The sequence below is a fragment of the Lepidochelys kempii genome, chromosome 14 (assembly GCF_965140265.1).
Source record: "Lepidochelys kempii isolate rLepKem1 chromosome 14, rLepKem1.hap2, whole genome shotgun sequence".
Taxonomy (NCBI): Eukaryota; Metazoa; Chordata; order Testudines; family Cheloniidae; genus Lepidochelys; species Lepidochelys kempii.
Genome location: NC_133269.1, coordinates 31394392 through 31419047, shown reverse-complemented (window position 1 = coordinate 31419047; position 24656 = coordinate 31394392). Strand labels below are relative to the sequence as shown.

The window sequence follows — 24656 nt, the reverse complement described above, 5'->3', positions numbered from 1 at the left end:
AACAGTGTCTAGGAAAGTTGTGGAAGCTCCTTCACTGGAGGTTTTCAAAAGGAGGCTGGATAGCCGTCTGTCTTGGATGGTTTAGACACAACAGCTCCTGAATCTTGGCAGGGAGTTAGCGTGGATGACCCTTTTAGTCCCTCCTAACCCTGTGATTACCTGAAACAAATCTAGATTTCTGACCGTCCAAAAATGTGTCCCATTGGACTGCCCCTGAGATCAGCTTTTCAATGGCATGAAAGACCAGTTTAGGAATATCTCAGAACGTAGTGAGCTGCCAAAGTTTTAGTATCTATGTGAGCAAATGTTTCCTCAGAAACTCCTTTGTCAAGAACACCCATGGCACCATGTACTGATTTGAGGGAATAGGCAGTGTTCTTTGAGCTCAGGGACAAGGAGTTCATTCCTCTGCTCAGGTGATTTGCATGCTGTGCATATTGGCACTCTCAGCTTGCCTTTCTGCTTGGTGTGCGGGTGGCACAGATGACAGTGAGCCACCCCATAGAACAGCTGGGAGGGGAATCTGCTGCTCTGGCTCGTGGGGTATTTCACGGTTACAGAGCCTGAACAGAGTCCAGCCTGTACTCTAATCTCCTAGCACACTCTTGGGGTGAAGACCTATTGTCTAATACCTCCTCTTGAGAATGGGGACCCAGTGTCTGACTGCCTAGACTCTCTGGGTGCAGTGCTGACACCTCAGCCTGCCTCATGCTTAAACGCGCCCTTTCCCAGACCCCACCCAAAAGGTTTGAGGCTCTTGGGTTACAGTTTAACTCTCAGGGGCACACCGTAGTGGTGTTCCTGCAACAGATCAGGATTCCTGTGTCACCCAGTGGTGCCCTGCTCTCACTCTGGGCTGTGCAGTGCATACAGAGAAAGGCCAACAAATACTTTATTTATTTAATGGTTATGGGTAGACAGCTTAGAAAGATGAAGTCCGACAGAGGAGCAAGAAGGTCAGAGGTGCTGGGATCTTACAGAGAAATCGACAACAGCTAGGAAATGTTACACTGGACAATGCTTTCCTACCACATTACTCTGGGCAGCCTCCTCTATGGGAACTGTAGTGTGAGCTCTGTGCTGCTTGGATCTGTCACAAATCTCACAGTTGGGATCTGATTCTTCTCACAGAGCAGTTTGAAATCTCGCCCTTGACTCACACACTCTCCCTTCTGGCTCTTCTTGCTTTTGTAAACATGAGTTCTTCCCTCAGGGCTCCTATTACTCCAGGCCCCGCCTGTAGCTGGTAGCAGGGGCATGGTCAGATAAAGGGCATGGCTCAGATGCCACACTGTGCCAGCTCCTGGTGCTGGTTTGGCCAGAAGTTCCTTTGCCCAGCAGTGTCATTGCAATGAGGATGGGAGAAGTCTCGTTCTGATTCCTCTCCCCAGGACTTGGTGATTCAGGCTCAGCTCAAATGGTGCTCACAGTCTGTAGACACCAGATCCTTGGAAGCAGCTTCCACTTGGAGATTTTTGGCTGTGCTTAGAAATACCCTGGGATCTCTCTGCAGAGTGGAAAGAATTTCACTCTCCAGAGCCAGTAATGGAGCAGCAATTAGGCAGGTCCCCTCCTGCCACAGGCTTGTTGTTACTCAGCTGGAATCCCCAGACAGCTGTCCTGAGAACCTGGTCCCTCTGGCATTGTGCAGGAGCAGATTTAAAGAGACATACCCTGGGAGCCAATGATCCAGGATGGTGCAGCCTGGACTTTGTGCAGTCACAGGATGGGAGTATATAAAAACTGTAAAGTTTCTAACCTGAAGGTTTCTGCCTTTTCTTTTCTCCTTCCAGCTATTCCTTTTCTTTCCTCTCACTTGATTTCACCTTCACCCTTTGCCTTGCTTCTTTCTTTCTACTGTATCCCCTTCCCTTATTATTTCAAATCTTCCATTCTCCTGCTCTTTCCTCTCCCCAGCTGCCCCACCTATCTTCCTCTTCTTGGAGTACAAGAAAAAAAGACTGCCTCCAGCTATAAGGAAACAAAGGACACCTCATCAACCAGCAGTGAGGAAAAACTGTCTCTGACCCTAAGAAAATGGAATGAGATGGCATTGCAGTACAGAGCTGAGCAATCAGCCAGTAGGTCAGGAACTGACAATAGTGACAAAGGAACACAAAGGATCAAATGCTAAACCCCTCTCAGTGGCTGAAAGTTCATCTGGTGGCAGGTCACAGGCCACTGTGGAAGGTGCTGGAATCTCAGCCTGGTCCCTAGTGGGGCAGGTGTCACCATCATACACAGATATAACTAGCAGGACCTGCACTGACTGGTTCCCTTTGTCATCGGTCTCAGCAGCAGAGGCCAATGACTCAATGGCTAGTGGAATCAGAACTTTCATCTCAGCTTTAGAGAGAGATTTTCCCCAGGTCAGGGTTGAAGTCCAATGGCTGTGGGCAGCGTGCATGAGGGGAGCTGGTTAGAAGGCTCCTGCACTGCACAGTGTGTGGGATAAACAGATATGTCCAATCCACTAGGCTCTCAGGACACTTGTCTGTTCCAGCTGCAAGATGGTGATCTGGGAACAGACTGAGGAGACCTGATAGTGTCTGGGGAGCAACCACCTGGGACCAGGAGTGGAAACTCAACTGTGGTGGGAAAGGAGCAATGACTAGACATGCTACTGCAGATATATTTAGTTCAACTGGGTACAATGCTGTTGACTGAAGTCATGCCAACAATCAAAAACCAGTATAATTACATCACTTGTGCATGTTCACAGAATGCTTCTTCCGTCGGCAGAGCGCGTCCACACTTAGTGCTCAACAGTAAGAGCAGTGCACTGTGTGTGGCTATCCCACTGTGCTACTCAGCACCTTCTGCAGCTAGGAGTTGTGGGAACACAGAGTGGATTGCAGTGTGTCATGAGTGCAGGCTCAACGTCCCATGATGCAGTTTTTCCCACCCTATCATTCCATGGGCTTCCAACTGTGTTTCATGGCATTTTTCAATGGTCCCTGTTTACTGTGTGCCCGCCATCTCTCTCTGAAAGGATGGATCCTGCACTGCTCTCTACCGTTGTGGTCACTGTTATAAACACATCATGGATGGTCATGTAGCATATCATGGACTCCCAATCTGGACAGGAATCAGAGTTCCCTGACCTGCTGTGTGCCATGGAAAGGAACAACACAAGATTACTTTTAGCATTCATGGAGCAGCTGCATATGGTGGATCGTCGCTTCTGGGCTCGGGAAACAAGCACTGAGTGGTGGGATCATATTATGTAGGTTTGGGATGATAGGCAGTGGCTGCACAACTTTTGGATGTGGAAATATGGCCAGTTGGTGAAGCTTCCCCTAGGGGAATCTATCCCCCTGTCCCGCCCCTTCCTCTGGTGGCCCTGCCCAAGCTCTGCCCTGCCCCACCCCCACTCTGCCCCACACCCTGCCCCTCTCCACGCCTTGTCCATGCTCCACCCCATGGCTTGCTACCACTTGGCCCCCTTGCCTGCCCCTCACCGTCACTCCTCTTGTCTGCTGAGGAGGAGAGGAGCAAGCAGAGTGCAGAGGAGGCCTAGGGGGAATGGGTGGAGCTGTTCAGCCACCTCCCCACTGAAACCCTTTTCCCACTGCTTGCTGTCACCATTCACTCCTCTCCTCCTACTCAGTGAGCAGTATGTGGTGGGGACCTCAGGGGAATGGGCAGAGCAGAGCCAGGAAGGGGTGGAGTGAGGGCAGGCCTCAGAGGGAAGAGTGGGACCTCAGGGCGGAGTGCAGGCGTGGCCATGGCCCAGGTGTCGCTGTTCACGTGTGGTGGATCAGCAGTTTTGAGAGGCTTAGCCTCTCCTGGCCTATGATCCCTGCCGCCCTTGTGTGGAAAGTCATCTTCATGGAACTGTGTGCAGAGCTTGCCCCAGCACTGAAGCACAAGGACACCAAAATGAAAGTTGCCCTCTGGGTGGAGAAGCACATGGTGATCACTCTGTGGAAGATGGAGACTCCAGACTGTTACTGGTTGGGCATGAATTAGTTGGGAGCTGGGAAGTCCACCACTGGGGCCACATGAATGCAAGTTTGCAGGGCCATTAATCGCATCCTGCTATGAAGGACTCTGACTCTTGGCAATGCGCATGAAATAGTGGATGGCTTTGTGGCATTGGGGTTCCCTAACAGCAGCAGGGCGATAGATGGCACACTGTAATGGTCCCTCGCTCTCCCATGGTGAGGGAGGCCACTCAGTCCAGTCCCGTCTGGCCAGGACCAGAGTCCGTAGGACAGTCAAGAGCCCACAATAGGGCTGAGCGACCAACAGTCACAGGCCAGCTTTAGCCTGGGCTTGGGAGGCTCAAGCTGCCAGCCCTTAAACAGGGTCTATAACTGAACTGGGCCCCGGGCTTGAGAAGGCTCAGGCAGCCAGCAACAAACAATCTCAGGGCTGACTTTAGCCTGGGTGGGGCTCAGGCAGCCAGCAAACAAACAGTCTGCAGGTGGGCTGGGGCCTGGGTTTGAGGAGTCTCAGGCGGCCAGCGAACAAACAGTCTGCAAAGGTGACTGGTAAAGGAAGCTCCTTCTCCAGAGCAGGAGCTTCTCAGAAAAGTGTAGGGAGTTAGCCACCCAGGGTGGGGTGGCAGGGGGACGCGGCCCCACCCTACTCCACCATGTCCCACCCCAGGGCCCTGGCAGGGGCAGGATCGGCTGCCCCTGCGTCGGTGGGGATCCAGCCGCAACAGGCCGACTGAGCCACAGCCCCTGGGGCTGCCCCTGGGCTACTTCCTGCCTCCCCGGGGGTTGGTACGTGTGGCCTTCAGGCCTCTTCCGGCTCCTCGGGGTACACAGCAGCAGGCTTTCTGGGCCAGTTGGTGTAACAATCAGTGAACCCAAGTTCCTGGGTTCCCTGAAGACGTTCAATGAGTGCTACTTTTTCACCATCACTCCCAGGATCTATTTTCCATCCAACTCCACACTCACCCCCACTCTCCCACTGTGGGCCTGTATACAAAATCAAACTGCCTGCCCAGGTATCCGGTTACTGAACAGAACCGCCCCAGCACAGCTAACACCGTGGCATGGTTTGCAGTAGAATAAAGTTCTGATAAACGTTCCCCTTCCCCCCAAGTCTTGCAGGGTCCCACAGATGCCCTGTGAGGCAGTGCAGCTAAGGGCACAGATGGGACCTTGATCAGTTCTGTCTGTACTGAGGATTCTGAGAGCCACATGTGCTTAGTGGCTCCCCCAAAAACAGAGAGTGCAGGGGGCACCCACACCCAGGGATCGGCACCACCATGTTATGCGATGGACTCTTTGCAAAATTACTGAACTTAGTGATGGACACTGGGGGAGGGGGGGTTATGTCATTCAGTCATTCAACGTTTTTTTGAAAAATTATCACGGACCTCAAAATTTTTACCATGGACACTTGGGTCTGTGAATGGACACATTGCCTACCCCTGTTCACACCTCTCCTAACACCATTCCTCCCTTCCCTGACTTCAGCTTTCTCTGTTCCTGGATCCCTCCCTTCTGCCCACTCAACCCTTCCCTGGGATCTCCCCATCCACTTCTCAGAGCTCCACCTCCATATACTGGGGTCTCTTCTCTTTCATTTCTGCAAGGGGCTCTTCCTACTTGTGGCCTTCCCCCCCTCCATTATATACCCCTCCCCCAAGTCTTCCTCTTGTGATCTGGGCTCTTCACTTCCTACTGCTGCAGCCTCCCATCCCACTCCACCCTAGTGTAAGCGGGGGAATGGTCCCGCTATTGTGGGGAACTTTCCTGGCTTATACACTACCCCAATGGAATTGACTTGAGAAAGGATCTGAGTCCTCACTCCTAGTCCCTTTACACAGAAGCCTGCCTAACCTCAAGGGCTCCCCTTCCACTCTCCTGTGTGGCAGAGTCCTCATAACCCCCAACATCACTGGGTCAAGGATTCCTGCGGGGCTTGACCCACAATCTTGTCATTGTCACTTAGGACAAAGGCTAGAGTGTCCCCACTCTGAGGTATTCTCTCCACTCTGGACACTTCCCTGACCCACTGATCATTATATACATTTCATAGCAAATACAATTTACTGAACAGCAACAAATTAAAAAATATAAGGTGTAAAGATGCTGCCTTTGGTGTGACACTTCTGAGATTATCAATTCAGGACAAATTGCTTCAAGCAGGGGAATTACAGCCCAAGGTTGGGGTTTCTCCACTTCTAAGGCACACCAAACCAGCCAGACAAAGAGGACTTTGGTTTCACCCCACTGGCTAACCATAAGTCATACAAGCAATTCCCTTAGACACTCCAGTTTCCCAGTATCACCACCAGTGCCACTCATTATGGGGACGAATGGTTATGAAAACCAATACCCCAATAAAAGAAAAAAGGTTCTCTTGATCCCAAAGGGCCAAGCCCCAGACCCAGGTCAATATACAAGTTAGATCTTACCCACAAATCATGCTGTTGCCAATCCTTTAGAATCTAAAATCTAAAGGTTTATTCATAAAAGAAAGAAATATATATGAGAGCTAAAATTGGTTAAATGGAATCAGTTACATACAGTAATGGCAAAGCTCCTGGTTCAGGCTTGTAGCAGTGATGGAATAAACTGCAGGTTTAAATTGAGTCTCTGAGTACATCCATATCTGGGATGGGTCATACAGTTCTTTGTTCAGAGCTTCAGTGTAGCAAAGTTCCTCCAGAGGTCAGAAGCAGGACTGAAGATAAAATGGAAGGGTTTTCAGGGCCTTTTATATTCTCTGCCTGTGGAAGGACCCCTTTTGTTCTTACTGCGGAAAATGACAGCAGCAAGATGGAGTCTGGAGTCACATGGGCAAGTCACATGTCCATGCATGACTCAGTTTGCAGGCCAACGCCATTGTTTACGTGTTAGTTTGAACGTTCCCAGGAAAGCTCAGATGTGGACTGGCATCTCCCAGAGTCATTGTCAGTTACCTGTTTCTTGATTGGGCACTTACTGAGAACAGTCCTTTCTCAAGAAGCTGACCAAAAGCTTCACTAAGGCTACTTAGAATCAAAACACACTGAGATACAAGTACATAGCCAATATTCATAACTTCAACTACAAAAATGCTACACACATACAGACAGCATAACCATAACCAGAAAATCATAACCTTTTCATAGACATCTCACACAACAACCTTTGTACAATATTTGCTGCAAATATATAATAGTGGTTGCAACAATGATCTATGTGGTCATAGTTTATGTCAATAATGTCACATAAGGAAAAAATGGAAAAGCTTAAAGGAAACAAGTAACCCCACTCTGTGGCACGGGGACGTCACAACCAGCGTCTCTGGAATTTAAGGGCAGTTCACAGTCTGTTCCTCACACGTCCCAGGCCTCCTGCCCAGGCCCTGGCTGTGCTGCAGGGATGCTGCGGGTCGGACACTTGCTCTGGCGGTGACCGGTGCTGGGGAGAAGGTGGCAGGACCCATCTCCCCAGCATCGGCCCCCACATCAGGGTTATGGTTTGCTGCCAACTCTGGCCTGCAATGCCTTTTGGCTGGTGGGGTCTTACTGCACTGGGCCCGCTGCCCAGGGTCCTCCTCGCTCTCCCCAGCTGCTCTCCGGACTGCTCCAGCCCCAGTCCCAGCCCCAGCCCCAGCTTCACTCTGCCCCAGCCCCAGCCCCAGCTTCACTCTGCCTCAGCGCAGCTGCTGTTCTGCCCCTGGCGCAGCTCTCTGGGCTGCTCCTCTGGCTCTGGCTGCCGTGGCTCTGCTCCCAGCACAGCGCTGAACCCTGGCCTGCTTCTCTCGCTCTGGCTGTTGTGGCTCTAGCTCGGCCCCTATGGGCAGACAGAGGATGGGACCCCGCTCTCCTTACTCCCTCATTGGCCTGTCTGCTTTGTCAATCAGGCGGATCTGGAGCATTTGCCTCTCCCCATTGGTCCTGGGGACTGTCAGTCCAAGGTCTTGGTTTCTCATCTGCAATTCCCCTTTCCTTTGTTACTGGGAGGGCCAACCAAAAATCCTCATTGAGTTTCAGTAAGGGGACAACAGTCCCCCTTACATCAGCAACAGCAGCCACCCCTGACATTGTGTCTACACACATCTCTGCCTCTGCATGCCCACAACCCAGCAGCCTACATCCCCCCTCTGCCCCTCTCCTCTCCCCTAGCTCACAGGCTTGGTGCTGGGAACTGCGGGGGAGGCGGTGGCAGGCAGATGATTCCCCAGGCCATCCTTATAGGAACACACCTGGGGGCTGGTCAGCGCTGGGAGGGGACAGGCTCCTCCATGGGTGTCACTGTCAGGAACAGAGATTCCCTCCAGCCTGAGCTGGGACTGGGCAGATTATCAAGGGAGATGTGTTTCTAAATCCCTCTTTGTAAACTCTAAGTATAAAAATAAGGGTGGAGCGTTCCGGAGAAAGTGTCAGTGAAAGTGAAGAGATGGGACTTGTCAGTCACATTGTAAAATGAGACCTCTCCTGCCTCATAGTCCAGGAAAATCCCTACCCGGCTGGGCCTGACGCTCATGGACAGTGGCGTTAAATGGGAGGTGAGGGCCTTGTATTCCTTATATCTCAGACACACTGTCCAGAATCCATTCTCAGGTGATAGGTAAATCTTCCCCTTCCTTGTCACAGATTCTGTACAAACCCCCAGAGTCCAGTTTGTTTTGTCTCCCACCTCCACCTCCCAGTAATGCCTCCCTCCTGTCAATTTGTTAAAGCCCAGGACAATGGGATAAGTATCAAATCTCTTAATATTGTCAGGCAGATCCTGTTGTTTGTCTTCGTATGTCACAGTTTTCTGATCCTCAGACAGGATGAGGCTGGGATGAGCCGTGTCTGGATCCAGAGTCACATCCACTGGGGAGAGAGTCACAGAGTCAGTGCTGGAGGCAGGGGCTGGTCACTGGGATCAAAGGGAAATTAACCTGTGTCCCCATTAATTGCTGTGACACAAGGTTGCTGGCCATTTAAGGAGAGTCAGGGCCCCATCTAAGGCCAAGGGGGCAGGGGAAGGAGAGGAGATGGAAAGAGGGGCAGGTGCTTGTGAGGGACATAGGAGAGGGGAGGAACAAGCACCAGGGAAGGGGAGCAGATGGGAAGGGAAGGGGGAGATCTCCATGGAGTAGTGGGAGGGACGGGTCAGGCATCAAGGAATCAGAAAGGATAGGAGGGGAGTCGTGGGGGTTGCAGAGAAGAGAGGGATAAAGGCTGGCAGAGGAAGGGGACAGATGTCAGGGAGGGAAGGGCAGGCTGCAGGAACAAGGGTGGTGGTGGTGAGGGAAGAGGAAAGACAGGTGCCAGGGGGCAGAGGGAAGGTGCTCAGGGGTGGGGCAGGAGGTAGGAATTTGGGGCAGTAGCAAGGGACCTGGAGGGGCAGGTGCTGTGGGAGTTGCAGAGAGGGGTGGGTGCCAGGGGGACATGGAGGACATTGCAGTGGGGTCTAGAGGCCACTCAGGCTAGTTCCCTGCTGTGCCAGGCACTACACAGACAGAGGTGGATCTTTGCTTATGTCTGAGTGACTGAGGAGCACAGATCCCAGTGACTGCACAAAAAGAGCTTAGGCCTAAGTCCCTGGTTTCAGCTCCACTATGATGTGATCTTTGAAAAGTCATGGAAGACAGAAGAGATTCCAGAAGACTGGAAAAGGGCAAATATAGTGTCAATCTATGAAAAGGGGAATAAGGACAACCTGGGGAATTACAGACCATTTAGCTTTCAGAGTAGCAGCCGTGTTAGTCTGTATCCGCAAAAAGAAAAGGAGTACTTGTGGCATCTTAGAGACTAACAAATTTATTTGAGCATAAGGTTTCGTGAGCTACAGTTCACTTCATGGGATGCATGATGGAGCAAATAATTAAACAATCAATTTGCAAACATCTAGAAGATAATTAGGTGATAAGTAACAGTCAGCATGGATTTGTCAAGAACAAATCGTGTTAAACCAACCGGATAGCTTTCTTTGACACAGTAACATGCCTTTGGATGGGGGGAAGCGGTAGATGTGGTATATCTTGACTTTAGTTAGGGTTTTGAAACTGTTTTGCACGACCTTCTCATAAACAAACTAGGGAAATACGACCTAGATGGAGTTACTATAAGTTGGGTGTGTAACTGGTTGAAAAACAATTCCCAAAAAGTAGTTATTGTTGGTTCACAGTCATGCTGGAAGGGCATAATGAGTGGGGTCCAGCAGGGATCAGTTCTGGGTCTGGTTCTGTTCAATATCTTCATCAATGATTTAGATAACGGCATAGAGAGCACACTTATAAAGTTTGCGGATGATACAAAGATGGGAGGGGTTGCAAGTGCTTTGGAGAATAGGATTATAATTCAAAATGATCTGGACAAACTGGAGAAATGGTCTGAAGTAAACAGGATGAAATTCAATAAGGAAAAATACAAACTACTCCACTTAGGAAGGAACAATCAGTTGCATACATACAAAATGGGAAATGACTGCCTAGGAAGGAGTACTGCAGAAAGGGATCTGGGGGTCATAGTAGATCACAAACTAAATATGAGTACCAGAAAAAGAAAAGGAGTACTAGTGGCACCTTAGAGACTAACCAATTTATTTGAGCATAAACTTTCGTGAGCTACAGCTCACTTCATCGGAATACATCTGATGAAGTGAGCTATAGCTCACGAAAGCTTATGCTCAAATAAATTGGTTAGACTCTAAGGTGCCACTAGTACTCCTTTTCTTTTTGCGTGTAAGCAGTGTCAGGATGAGCTCCACCCTGACATCTGGTGGTGAGGTGTGGCAAGTTGTGGAAGAGAACTTCAGGGGCCGATCTCATTTGCATAGGCACACCCACCCCGCCTAGAATGAGAATACCAGAAGTGGGGGTGAGTGAACAAATAGAATATATATATTCTACACAAATGCCAACCTTCTACAACTACAGTATCTGCTTTGTGAATATTGGCAGGCCGGCTGGCTGCCCACAGCCATGTAGTTATAATTGTAGGAGGCAGCAGCTGAGGATTAATGAGTCAAGTGGCCCCATGATGGCTGCAGAGGATGGCAGAGAAGAAGGGCTGTCTCTGTCTGCTCAGCTGAGTGAGTCCCAGGGCTGCCCTGAGCTCTGCTCCCTTAGGGCCAAACTCCTAAAGGCCAGTGCAACATCTGCCCACACTGAGCCCGGTGCCCTGGGTGTGGATGTGCAGAGAGCACCTCTGAGGATCTGGCACTCCTGAGGGCTGTCTGCGTCTGCAGTTACTCAGCGTGGTTTGTGGGTATGATGGGGCAATGGACTCACATGCAAACACTGCACACCCATTGTAAGAGTATGTCATCTCCTTCTTGCCCCCAGAGAGCCTGGGGGTGAATCTGTGCCATGGACCATGGGACAGGAACTGTCCCCTGGTATGCTTCACTGTGATCCCCACCAGAAACATTTCCCGCTCCTGGTACCATGGCACCATCTCGGAGCAAACAGCCAGAGGAGATTGTAATATCAGCCTATAGCTTTTTGGCCCCTCACCCTGGGAACACTGCAGGGGGAAGGGCTCGGGGAAGGATAAACCCAGACACCCACCTGCCACTCTGTGGTTTTCTCCTCCTCTTCAGATGTCAGCTCCAGGGCCTTCTCCAGCTCCAGCCTCAGAGGGCCCAGGGCTTCCTGGAGTTTCACCTGCAGGGGCACCATGTGTGATAGCCATTAATCTGCACATCTGATGGGTGGAATTTGCAGGAGGCAGGGCCAGATGAAACAGGGGCACTACAAACCCATGTCTAGGCCCCAGCTACTGGAGTTATGTGATAAAATCAGGCTTTTGGCTTTCATTAAAAAGAGAATGTTTCAAACCTTCTGGGTTGCAAAGAAAATATTCAAAACATGCCCCAAATGTGACAGACACAGCGATTCCTGCCTGAGTCTGTAGAGAGCCTGAGCCCAGTGCCATGAGAGGGGACGGCTCCATTTATGTGTATGGAACATTGACACCAAGCCTCACTGCTCTGGGGGACAGCCAACCCCTCCACAAAAAGAGGGGCTTTGTGTGGCAGCAGGGGGTAGGTCATATGATTCAGCTCCCCCATCCAATCATAGACACCTTGGCTAATAGATGGGGGGGGGCTCCCTGACCCTTTTCGAGTATCTCTCTCTCTCAGTGGGAGGGAGAGGATTCTTGCTGTTGATCCTGTGGGGAAAAAGGACCCCTAGCCCCTGGGATTCCCAAGGGGAGGGAGCCCCCAGCCTCTCCTCCTGCTTGTCTAAATAGGTTCACAGGCTCCACCCGCAGCAGACAGCCCTTGTGTGGGTGGCCCCTTCCACAACTACTGCTAATGGGGCCAGGGCCGCGACAGGGCCCCTTGTCAGCATGTTGCGGCTGGGGTGCCTCAGTCCAGCCCTGTAAGAAATGCACATTTCAATAGCAAAGCCAGGAGAATAACCTGGGCAGAGGCAGCAGCGTCAGAGCGGCACGTTCTGAGGCATTGTCTGGCTGAGACACTGATCCTGGGGGAGACTCTTCCCCACTTGTCTGCTCTGCTCCAAGATTTCTCAGAAACGGAGGCGTTTAGCTGAAGTTTGAGGACACTGAGCCAAGCTGCAGCCTTTCAGAACCGAGTGCTCACCTGGGCAGGGGAGGCCTCAGAAGGGAGATGAATGTATGTTTATGGGCATTACCAATCAGTCACCATTGGGCCAAGGATCTGGCCCCTTCTTGTGGTGTGCTGTCCCTTTAAATGTTTGAGCACTCCCCCCTCCCCAGTGCAAAGCCTCACTTGCACAGTTTCAGTTTTTCAGCTGACAATAAAACCACCAGGGCAGAAGCTGTTTTTCCATCAGCTCGCTTTGTCCCCTTACTAAAACTCAATGGGGGTGATTTAGTTGTTAGCTCCCAGTACCAAAAGAAAGGGGAAGGGTCGATGGGAAATCAGGACCCTGAGACTGACAGTCCCCAGGAACAATGGGGAGAGGCCAATGCTCCAGGTCAGCCTGATTGACAGGGTGGGCAGGCTAATCAGGGAGTCAGGAGGCCAGGGGGGTTCTGCCCTCCATGTGAGCTGGAATTGCCTGGGTCAGGCAGAGTGGGGCTGTGCTAAAGAGAAAGCAGGGGCCTGAGCTGAGCTGGGGAACAGAGCTGGGCCAGATCCAGAGGAGCCAGAAAAGCAGCGCAGGAAGCAGGTCGGTGCTGGGAGCAGAGTCACAGAAGCAGCCCCCAGAGCAGACTTGTCCTGGGGGGAGAGCTGCAGCAACCAGAGCCAGGGGGTCCAGAGAAGCAGCCCAGGGACCTGGAGGCAGAGCAGCAGCAGCAGCAGCCGTGCTGAGGCAGAGTGGTGGAGCTGGGGCTGGAGGAGTCCGGAGCTGGGTGTGGTGAGCAGCTGGGGAGAGCAAGGGGGACCCTGGGCAGCGGGCCCAGTGCAGGGAGATGCCCCCAGCCAAGAGGCCTTGCAGGCCAGACTTGGAGGGGGGATCGTAACCCCGACGGGGCAGATGACACTGGGGAGATGGGTCCTGCCACCTAGAGCGTGTGGCCACCTCCAGAGCAAGTTCCTGCAGCATCCCTGCAGCACAGCCAGAGCCTGGGCAGGAGGCCTGGGATGTGTGAGGAACAGACTGTGAACAGCCCTGATATTCCAGAGACGCTGGTTGTGACGTCCCCATGCCACCGAGCGGGGTGACATGTCTTTTCCTTTAGCCTTTCCCATTGTTTCCTTATTTTTTAAAATCGATTGCTGTTTAATAAATTCTATTTGCTTTGAACTGTATGTAATGATCAGTGGGTCAGGGAAGCATCCAGTGTGGAGAGAGCACCCCGGAGTGGGGACACCCTAGTCCCTGACCTGAGTGACCATGACAAGGTTGTGGGTTGAGCCCCCCAGCCTTGTTGGGGTTCCAAGGACTCTGCCACACAGGAGAGTGGAAGGGGAGCCTTCACTTGCTATGAGGGTCGATTGCTAGCAGAGAGAGCACAAGCGCAGCCAGCCAAAGGCAGAATTCTGCAGTTTGCAGTGTGGACACACAACCAGCGGGGGGGCGTGTCGAGCACAGACAGTGCAGTAACAATGGAAGAATTTCTCTGTGGCAGAAAAGGTTATCCAGGAGGCTTGAAGAGCAGGAGAGCAGAGAAATGGCACCTTTTGTGGGCAATGATGATGAATTTGTTGAAAACTAAAATCCCAGGTGGTGTGCCTCAAATTTTTTGAGCAATTTTGCAGGGTAATTTGTAGACAACGAATTTCAATCTTGCTGACAGTGACTGGCCTGAAGCCATATGGACTGCCACATGATTTATTGTCTCCAACTGTGCCAAGAACTGCCAAGTATGCCACAATTACTGCCACAATGTGGGAACACTTTTCTCCTACATCATCAGTGATAGCAGAACAATTTCAGTTCCATCAGCAAGATCAGGGAACTGGAAAATCAGTAGCACAGTTTGTTGCTTCTCTAAGGATGTTGTCAGAGCACTGTCAGTTCAGACAAACATTAAGTGATGCCTTGTGTGACCAATTTATCTCTCAATTATGCAATGACCAGGTTCAGAAGACGTTACTGACTATGTCACCATTCACATTCAAGAAGGCTGTTGAGGTGACTGTTGCCATGGAAACTGCAAAGAACATTTCTGGACATTAGTATGAACTGAGGAGTTCATATTCTGAATTAGTGAGACAGAGGACCATGGGAACATGAAGAATTTCCATGGGGCTATAGTGCACAAACTACACGTGCGGAGAAGGATTACTGGGCATGCCAGGCCATTTGTTAGAACTGCCAGAAGAGAGGACACATCGCTGTGACCTGTCACACAGTTCAGAGACCAGCAACACATAGTAACTGTACATCCAAGAAGACACCTATGAAGACTGAACCTAAGAAATGATGGAAGTTGGGAATTCATAATGTGGAAAAAGACAAGAGCTGTAGGGACACTGATCAAGATTTCAGAGTGGTAGCCGTGTTAGTCTGTATCAACAACAAAAAAAACCAAGGAGTACTTGTGGCACCTTAGAGACTAACAAATTTATTTGGGCATAAGCTTTCGTGCATGCATCCGATGCAGTGGGTTTTAGCCCACGAAAGCTTATGCCCAAATAAATGTGTTAGTCTCTAAGGTGCCACAAGTAATCCTGGGTTTTTTAAATCAAGATTTAGCACTTCATGTTTTATCAGAAGCTGGAGTCAAGGATGGCATCTGACTGAAGCAGTTCCTACAAGAATGGAGCTTGATACTGTTTCATTGATTTCTGTATCTGCCTATCACTAGATATTGCCACAAGTTCCTCTGGAAGAAACGTCCACTTTAAAGACTTATAGTGGGGGAAAAATTAGTCCAAAAAAGGGATATGCCAGGTAAAAGTTCAACTAGATGGCCAATCAGTTGTTTTACCTTTTTATGTGATTGAAGGAAAGTATCCACCATTATTTGGAAGATCTTGACTTGAGAAGCTCAAGATGAATTGGATCAAGATCAAAGTGATCACAGAAGTACCTCAAAATCTTCAGGAAATACTGGACAGACATTCTAAAGTTTTTGAAAGAACTTAGACAGATAAACGTCTCAGGGAAGCTCACTGACAGCCAGCCAAAACATTGCAAGCCCAGAGCTGTGCCTTATACTCTGAAGCATCTGGTGGAAGCTGATCTGGACCGTTCAGTGAACATTGGTATCCTGTCACCAGTTTCACACAGTGAGTGGTCTACACCCATTGTACCAGTGATCAGGAAAGACTCAGTCTTAATATGTGGAGATTTCAAAGTGATGCTTAATCCAGTTTTATGTGCAGATTAGTAACCACTACCTCACACTGAAGATTTATTAAATACTTTTAGTGGTAGACAGTGTTTCAGTAAATTGGATTTGCTCAGTGCATACCTACAAATGGAGATTGTGAGATATTTGCAAGATACTGGCTCAATCAACACACAAAAAGTCTTACTTTGTTATAAAAGGTTGCCTTTTAGTATCACATCAGCACCTGCCCTGTTCTAGGAAGCCGTGGATGAGATTCTGAAGGGACTGAATGGAGTTCAGTGTTACTTGGAGGACATCTTTGTTACACGAAAGGATCAAGAGAATTATCTGTGAAATTTGGGTTCTGCTTTGACACATTTGGAAGACCATGGACTAAGGATTTTTCAAGACAATTGTGAGTTTTTCAAATCTTCAGCTGAATACCTTGGATATGTAATTGATGCCCTGGGCTTAAGGAAATTGCCAGAGAAGAGGAGATGGTTCTTGAAGCACCACTGACAGAGAACATGTCACAGTTATGTTCATTCTTAGGACTGCTTAACTGCTGCAGTAAATTTCTTCCTAATCTGGTGACAGTTTTGTCATCTTTAAGAGTGTGTGCATGCATTTAATGAAGTAAAGAAACTGTTGACGTCAGTTTACGTTCTAATGCACGTTGATGTTTTGATTCCATTGCAAGTGGTTTGTGATGCTTCACCATATGGAGTGGGCACAGTTCTCGCCAACATTTTTCCTAATGGTATAGAGAAACCAATCACCTTTGCACCACAAACACTCATCACTTCTGAGAAGAGCTATGTGCAAATAGAGCTCTCAGCATTATCTTTGGTATTTGGCTGTTCCATACCTACCTATATGGTAGTCTGTAGTGGGTTAGCAGGGGTCCCTCTCCCTCTGGGTCAGTGGGAGGCCACTCCGCCTCACTACATAACTGAGCGTCACCCACAATCAGGGAATTAGCAGAGCACTACACAGACTAGATGGCTCTGGCCTGCAGTCTGGGCAGATCCACAAATGAGTCTCGGGGTCCCAGACCCCCAAGTAGGGCGGGTCAAGAAACTGTCTATGCCTCTGGCCTGCAGTCAGGACAGAGCAGCAAACAGTTATGAGCCCAAGCCCTCGGTCAGGGTGGGGCAGCAAGGAGCCTGTGGCTCTGTGTAGAACGGCAAGAGGGTTGGGTATCCGAGCTCCAGCAGATGGCCAACAAATGCAGGCCTCTTGGCCTAGCAAGGGGAGACTGCCACCTCAGGGGTGAAGTGGCAGCGGGGCCCAGGCCCACCCGACTCCATCAGGCCCCGACCCAGGGCCCTAACAGTGGTGGAGTATTCCACCACTGGGTCAGCAGGGAATCCAGCTGCAACTCGCTGAGCAGGTCTCCGGCAGCAATACAGCCAGACTGGGGTCGGCTGCCTCTGGGCCACTTCCTACACTCCCCATGGGGTGTACTTGGATCCGCGGGTGGTCCTCCAGTTTGTTGGGGTAGAAGTCCAGTGCCAGTCCCAGCGACTCTTCAATGCCTTGGTCAGTGCATGGCTCCAGAAGCTCTGGTCACTCCTCAGCTCAGCAGCGGTCCGCTGAAGTCTCCCAGCTCAGGAGAGGTCAAGAGGCATCTGTCTCCTTCAGCAGCTGCAGCCCAACTGAGCTCCAGGACCAGCCCTATATATTTCTTGTCCCACCCCCTGACTTCCAGTCGGAGGGGTGAGCATGGTCTGGCTCTGCCCACCTGAGTTCGGAGAGTGGTCCCTCTGGCTCAGTGAGAGGCCACTTCGCCTCACTACACACACACACCCCTTAAGTCCATCTGGTCTTCATGGCTGCCATCCTGACTCCCCCCAGGTCAGACAGAAAATCTGTGTTAGTGTTATCCTTACCTGCTGAGCATCAGACAGTAAAGGCAAATTGCTGGAGGATGCGATACCATCTCATCAATCTGGCATTGGTACTTTTCGTGGTATTTAGCCATTTTAAGGCTTTGTGGTCGGTGATCAGTATGAAAGGGAAGATAGCCCATTTAACAGCCAGGGCCTCCTTCTGTATAACTGAATAGTTACATTCTCGGGGCGGGGAGAGCTTCCCACAGATATAGAGGGTGGGATGCTCTTCTCTATCCAACTCCTGGGAGAAGGCTGCCCTGAGCCCCACCTCTGAAGCATCGATTTGGACCAGGAACTCACAGTTGAAATCGCAGCTGAAGAGCATGGGTTCCCTACACAGGCTTTCCTTTAGGGCTCAGAACATATCTTCACATTCTGCTCACAAGCGTACCGACATGGGCGGTCCTTGGTTAAGAATGCCATGAGGGGTGCTGTGATGGATTCAAACTGGGACACAAAGTGTCAGTAATACCCAGCTAAGCCCAGAAACTGTCATACATGTCACAACAAGGTACACACCTGATGGATCAGCCGGGAAGTGAAGTTGGTCCCTTGATCCATGAGAATCTCAGGGGGAAGGCCCACACAAGAGAATACCTTCACCAGTTCAGCTGCGATGGAAGTGTTCCATAATGGGATGGCCTCGGGGAAGTGAGTGGCATAATCCATCAGTATGAGGCTATCCTGGAACCCCGCATTACTCTTAGGAGAGGACCCACCAGGTCCATCGCAATTTGCTCAAAGGGATCCCTGACCATGGGTAAGGGGACCAAGGGTGCTTTCGCCACCCCGACAGAGACAGCTAGTTGGCACTCAGGGCATAAGGTGAACTAGACCTTTACCTCCTGATGGACTCCAGGGCAGAAGAAGCATGACAGAACTCAGGCCAGGTTTTTCTCTTGTTCCAGATGGCCAGCCATGGAAATGTCGTGGGCAAGCTTCAAGGTGGCCTTCTTAGGATTGTGGGGGACAACCAACTGGGTCCAGACTTCCTGAGTTTGGGAGTTCTGATTAACATGGTAGAAGTGATTGCCTGTCAGCTTGAATTGGGTCCATTGTGCAGCCCTCAGGAGATCAGTCATGGCTCGGTTGACCTGGCCTACCTGTTTGTAGGCCCAGCTCAGTGTGGGCTCATCCGTCTGGTTGCAACAAAAATCTGTAAAGGGGGGTCATCATGGCACTGTCCACAGGGAGGCCCAGCATCGTCATTGGGACTGGGGGCTCATCAGGGTGTTCCCCTTGGGGTTCTTCAGCCTCCTCCTCGTCTTCCGAAGAAGGCTGTCAAACCCCAGCCAGTCTCATCCCAGGATGACCGGATAGGTGAGGTGGAAGCCAACCCCAGTGTCAACACCCACATCAGTCTGTTAATGGTCAGAGAGATCTAGGTACTGGGATACGATTTTACATCCCTGTGGATGCATTGGAGGTGTATCTCTCAACATGCTTGTGTGGGGCCAGGGGCAAATTCCTGGTGGATGAGGTTTTGCCTACAGCCTGAGTCTATGAGGGTTGTGACTCGTTTTCACCCAAACTTCACAGTGGTTGTTTGCTGGCCTGAGACTCTGCGGTACAGACTTGGCCGAAGATGCAGTCCATCTCGGGACACTTCCATTGTAAGTGCCTAAGCCGGCTGCAGGAGAAGCAGGGTCCAGGCTCTAGTTGCCCTGGCCAGGGGATCACCTCTGAGGGATTTGGGTTGTGGTCTTGTCAGCAACGTTGGAGCATCTCTGCCACATGGGCCCAGTGGTTGTTTGCTGCCCTATCGTCATGGGTTTGGATTCGGCCATGGGCTCCTTCGGCCTGGGCTTCCTTGCTGGGCCAAGGAGCATCAAATCGAGCGTTGAGGCTAGGGCTCAGGCTCTTGGCCCAATAGGATTCTCAGTGGCCAAGAAGTCCTCCATTAAGGTGACAGCCGCACTAAATGTTGTGGGTCAGTGCCGGAGTACCCAAGCCCTCCCCTGGGGCAGGAGGACATGAACAAACTGCTCTAGGGTGATCTGCTCAGCGACCTCACCTGCTGACCACTGCTCAGGATGCAGCCATTGCCAGCAGAGGTCTTTTATCTTCTGGGCGATGACCTGTGGCCAGGCCCCCAGCGGGTAGGTGTTAGCCCAATTTTGCTGGTGCAAGGTCTCCAGCATGATGTCCAAGGCATCTAAAATGGGCAACTTCATGCATCCATAATCTTGTGCCTCATCGATTGGGAGGCCCCGATAGGCGATCTGGGTTGCCTCAATCAGGTAGGGGGCCAAGAGGGCAATGGGAAACGTAGGGGGATTCATTGTACCCCTGGGAGGTGGCCCACTGGGTCCAGGTAGCAGGGTTGCAAGCTGTTGGAGACACTGTTGCTGCTCCTCACGGTGTTGGGCCCCCAAATCCCAGAACAGTTGCTGTTTGGCCCCCAGCACCTGTACTAGTTGCCGTTGTTGCTGGAGTTATGACACCTACTGCTGCTGTTTGCTCTTGGCCAGATACTTAATGAGTTTGTCAAGCTCCATCTCTCCCATTAGGGATATCTAAGGCATGGCATATGCAGAACCTCTTACTGCAGGGGTCAGGTTGCTGCCCACATTCTCCACCAAGCAGGACCCTCCTGCTCTGGGTCAGTGGGAGGCCACTCTGCCTCACTACATAGACATATTACTTTGCAGATGGATCATTGCCCTTACTTTTAATATTTGGACTGAAACATGGAATTCCGTCATTAGCTACTGCTTGCATGCAATGATGGGCATTGCTACTTTTGGCTCATTCCTGTACTATCCAGTTCCATAAAGGGACTCAGCATGGCAATGCTGATAGGCCATCACACAAGCCATACCCAACCTCTCATTTACCCAAAGAAACTTCGGATGAAATGTTCTCTCTCAGCTTGATGAATAGGTTACCTATTACTAGCACAGGCATCAACAAAGAAACTGCTGCAGATGAGGTGCTTTCTCTTGTGAAGGGAATGGTACCACACGGTACAGGGTTCAATTGTAAGAATCCCCAGTTTACACAATTCATGTCATGTCAACATGAATTATTTGTGAATTACGGTTGCATCTTATGGGAAATGTGAATGCTCATTCCAAAATCAGTTCAATCTCAGGTTTGGAAGCTCTTCACAAAGCCCATCTTAGAATCGTACAGATAAAGGCCATAGCCTGGAGTCACATCTGTTAGACGGGATTGACAAATTATAGCACTTCATCTTCTTCCAATACTTATGTGCCAGCAAATTCAATATGATCCTGGCCAGATTGTTCAAACACCTTGGTTGTGAACTCAGACACACTGGACACTTAATCACATGGACTTTGCCAGATTTTTAGAAGGTTACATGTTTTTGGTCTTAGTCAACGCCATTTGAAATGACCAGTAGTTTTCAGCATGACTTTTGCTACTACTGCTAAGATCATTGGACATCTTCGCACCTTGTTCAGATAATTTGGTTTACTGTTACAGTTAGTGAGTGACAATGGACCTCAATTCTGTTCTGCAAAATTTCAGAGGTTCCTAGCTTCAAATGGAATTCAGCACATATGCTCATACTATCGGGCTTCAAACTTACTAGCAGAACTCTTTTTGTACAGACACTTAAGCAACCCTTAAAAGCAACAAATCTATTTTGAGTCAGAGACTGGAAAATTCCTTACACATCTACAGGCACACACCCCATACTACTACCCAGGAGCCAACGGAAACTCTTTGCTTGAAGCAATCTTTGCGTCCCTGTTGGGACCTGCTACATCCTGATATTGCCGCACTTGTAGCCAAATCCCAATCTATGCAAACTGATTATGTGAGATGCATCATCATTCTTTTCAAGTTCAAGACTTAATGTGGACTCGCAACTACAGTTGTTGAGAGAATGGGTGCCGGGAGAATGTGTAAAATGCACAGGACTTGTATTGTTTTTGGTAAAACCAGCCAATGGTATTTTATGGAGATCACATATGGACCAGTTGCAGCCTCAACAAGTACCGAAGTCCGGGGATGTCCCAATAGGACTTTCTGTTGCTCGATTGAATCTTCTTCCATTACAACTCCTAGTCTTAATGACTTGTTAAGAGAAACTTTGGTACCAGATCCAGGTGATTGCATACCAGATCCAGCTGATTCCTGACCACTGACTGTTCCAGTAGTTCAGGACACGGCCACACCACCGTCACAAGAGAATACAATAACGAGCTGTGTACTTGAACTTATAAATTGTTTAGTTAGAGTGTTGCTATTCAACGGAAGCATGATCCCTTGAGATTTAAAAGTATGCAGTAGTCCACCTGCAATTGTTACTTAGGTTATACAGTGTTTCATGTTAGCCATGTAATTGATAGTGTATATGTGTCTGGAAAGTTTTTTACAGCAGGGTGGACAAATGTGATGTACCGTTCCTTTCAATGTTTGAGCACTCCACCCTTTCCAGTGCAAAGCTTCGCTTTCATGTTAGTTTCAGATTTGCAGCTGAACAATAAAGCCACCAAAGCAGAAGCTATTTGTCAGCTCCCTATGTCTGTCTATTGCCTTCTCTGCTAGTTCAAACATAACATTTCTCTATGTCCCTTCTCCCATTGCCTCAGCTCTCAGGTGATCCGTGTTTGGGGGAAGTCACTAATCTCAGGGCCAAAGTTACCTATTTCCCACACTGACTGGCTCCCCTTCCTTTGTCTGTTCCCCACAGGCTCCACTTCTGCTCCATTTAGCCTCTAATCAAACAACTTCATGGATCTCCACAAGCCACATACACATCCTGCCTAGGCTGGGGAAAGCTGAACTGGGACATGCGTGAGCCTCCCTGGGAGACATCCATGTAATGCAGAATCCATGGTGCCACCTTCCTGATGTTGCAAAGGTGCCAACAAGCCCTAAACCCACTGTTTGAGCCAACCCATCAGGCCTCACCCACACACTGAAGAGGGAAGGGCACAAGCCCTGGTTTTCCCCACTCAGGTTCTCTAAGGTGGCTGTGGTCACCTGGCACTGGAGACACAGCCTGGCAGAGAGATGGACATGGCTGGCTCCACTCTTCACTACCTGTCTGGGGGTTGGGGGAGGCAGCCGGACCCCTCACTGTCCAGCCTGGCAGTGCCTGGCTCCACCTCTCTTAAGCCATGTGAGTCCCCACTCAGCCCCCAGCAGCTGGTTCTGGAGAGAAACACAATGGGGTCTTTAAGGGATTCCTTCGCCAAGAGCAGCAGTGATTCTCACCTTGTAATCCTGGGCAGCCTCCTGTATGGAGATCACAGCATGAGTGTGATGAGTCTGGGACTGCCTGCAAACCACACAGATAGCTTCTCTGTCCTCCTCACAGAAGAGTAGGAGCTTCTCCTCATGTCTCTCACAAAGATTCTCCTTTTGCACATTTCCTGACTTTAACCCCAATAGTTTGATGTTCTTTACAATACTGGTGAGCTGCCTGTTGGGCTGGAGTTTCTGGAACGGCACTCGGCACTGGGGACAGGGGATCTTCGTGCCTGATTGAAGCTCCCCATGCTCACTGTACTGGATGATGCAGTCTCGGCAGAAGTTGTGCCCACAGTCTGTGGTCACCGGCTTTGTCAGGTACTCCAGGCAGATGGAGCAAGTGGCTTCTTCTAACACTTTCTCTATGGAAAGCTGGATATGAGTCGGCAGTGTGCCCTTGTTGCCAAGAAGGCCAATGGCATTTTGGGATGTATAAGTAGGGGCATAGCCAGCAGATCGAGGGACGTGATCGTTCCCCTCTATTCGACATTGGTGAGTCCTCATCTGGAGTACTTTGTCCAGTTTTGGGCCCCACACTACAAGAAGGATGTGGAAAAATTGGAGACAGTCCAGCAAAGGGCAACAAAAATGATTAGGGGTCTGGAACACATGAGGAGAGCAACCTCATCCTATCCTTGTTGAACCTCATCAGATTTCTTTTGGCCCAATCCTCCAATTTGTCTAGGTCCCTCTGTATCCTATCCCTACCTGCCACTGTATCTACCACTCCTCCTAGTTTAGTATCATCTGCAAATTTGCTGAGAGTGCAATCCACCCCATCCTCCAGATCATTTATGAAGATATTGAACAAAACCGGCCCCAGGACCGACCCCTGGGGCACTCCACTTGACACCGGCTGCCAACTAGACATGGAGCCATTGATCACTACCCGTTGAGCCCGACAATCTAGCCAACTTCCTACCCACCTTATAGTGCATTCATCCAGCCCATACTTCTTTAACTTGCTGATGAGACTTATGAGGAGAGGCTGAGGAAACTGTGATTGTTTAGTCTGCAGAAGAGAAGAATGAGGGGGGATTTGATAGCTGCTTTCAACTACCTGAGAGGTGGTTCCAGAGAGGATGGTTCTAGACTATTCTCAGTGGTAGAAGAGGACAGGACAAGGAGTAATGGTCTCAAGTTGCAGTGGGGGAGGTTTAGGTTGGATATTAGGAAAAACTTTTTCACTAGGAGGGTGGTGAAACACTGGAATGCGTTACCTAGGGAGGTGGTAGATAGAATCTCCTTTCTTAGAAGTTTTTAAGGTCAGGCTTGACAAAGCCCTGGCTGGGATGATTTAATTGGGGATTGGTCCTGCTTTGAGCAGGGGGTTGGACTAGGTGACCTCCTGAGGTCCCTTCCAACCCTGATATTCTATGATTCTATGATCAGTCTGAAACCCCTGAGCTTTACTCACAATGAGCCAGTCCCAGGAAAAACAACTTCCACAAAAATTCATAGCTCTTATGGGTATCACTTATCCCTAGCCTGACCCCAAACAGGGTTCCACTGAACCCAGTGCCGCGTGAGAGCATCTGTCTCTCCTTGGGCTGGCATTAACCCCGGCCCTACTCTTAGAGTGCATGGGGCTGCATCCCCCATCACTGGCTCCTGGGAAGGAGAGAGAGAATCTGCACTGCCACCTCTGCAATGCGGGGAATCAGGCCCAGTGACTCCAGTGAGTAACTCCTGATTTACATGAGGCCTCTGTGTTTTCCTGTCCCTGCCCCTGACGTGTGTCTGTCACTCTCTATTTGTCATGTGTGGTGTAGGGTTTGCTGTTCCTGCTCCTGGTGTTTCAGGTACAGGCAGATCCCTGGATCCCTGAATGACTTCCTGAGCTGGAGCCCCCAGGAAAGTGACCCTCCACAAATGGCCCCTCCTCACCCCATCTCTGCTCCCAGGCGGGGGTCTGCGAGTCCCAGAGC

At 50.2% G+C, this 24656-nt stretch overlaps 2 protein-coding genes and 1 long non-coding RNA gene across 7 annotated transcripts in view; 2 read left to right on the top strand and 1 right to left on the bottom strand.

Moving 5' to 3' along the window:
• LOC140898275 (butyrophilin-like protein 2) overlaps positions 1-24656 on the top strand; it is a 1102357-nt gene that overhangs the window by 1008952 nt on the left and 68749 nt on the right. The gene's annotated exons all lie outside the window — the stretch shown is intronic.
• On the bottom strand, positions 8681-24313 carry LOC140897982 (E3 ubiquitin-protein ligase TRIM17-like). Its single transcript, XM_073311341.1, has 4 exons — positions 24301-24313; positions 22693-23090; positions 11458-11553; positions 8681-8773 (listed from the first exon to the last, which is right to left on the bottom strand). Exons 1-4 carry the CDS (start codon positions 24311-24313, stop codon positions 8765-8767), a joined length of 516 nt encoding a protein of 171 aa, XP_073167442.1. The 3' UTR covers positions 8681-8764.
• On the top strand, positions 12770-21975 carry LOC140898304 (uncharacterized). Its single transcript, XR_012154955.1, has 2 exons — positions 12770-13239; positions 14407-21975. It is a non-coding gene; the product is annotated as an uncharacterized lncRNA (long non-coding RNA).

Excerpts from the sequence above, each read along its gene's own strand:
- LOC140897982 (XM_073311341.1), bottom strand. Across the intron at positions 11,554-22,692 it reads AGGCTGCCCAGGATTACAAG|GTGAAACTCCAGGAAGCCCT; the intron begins GTGAGAATCACT and ends GTGCCCCTGCAG.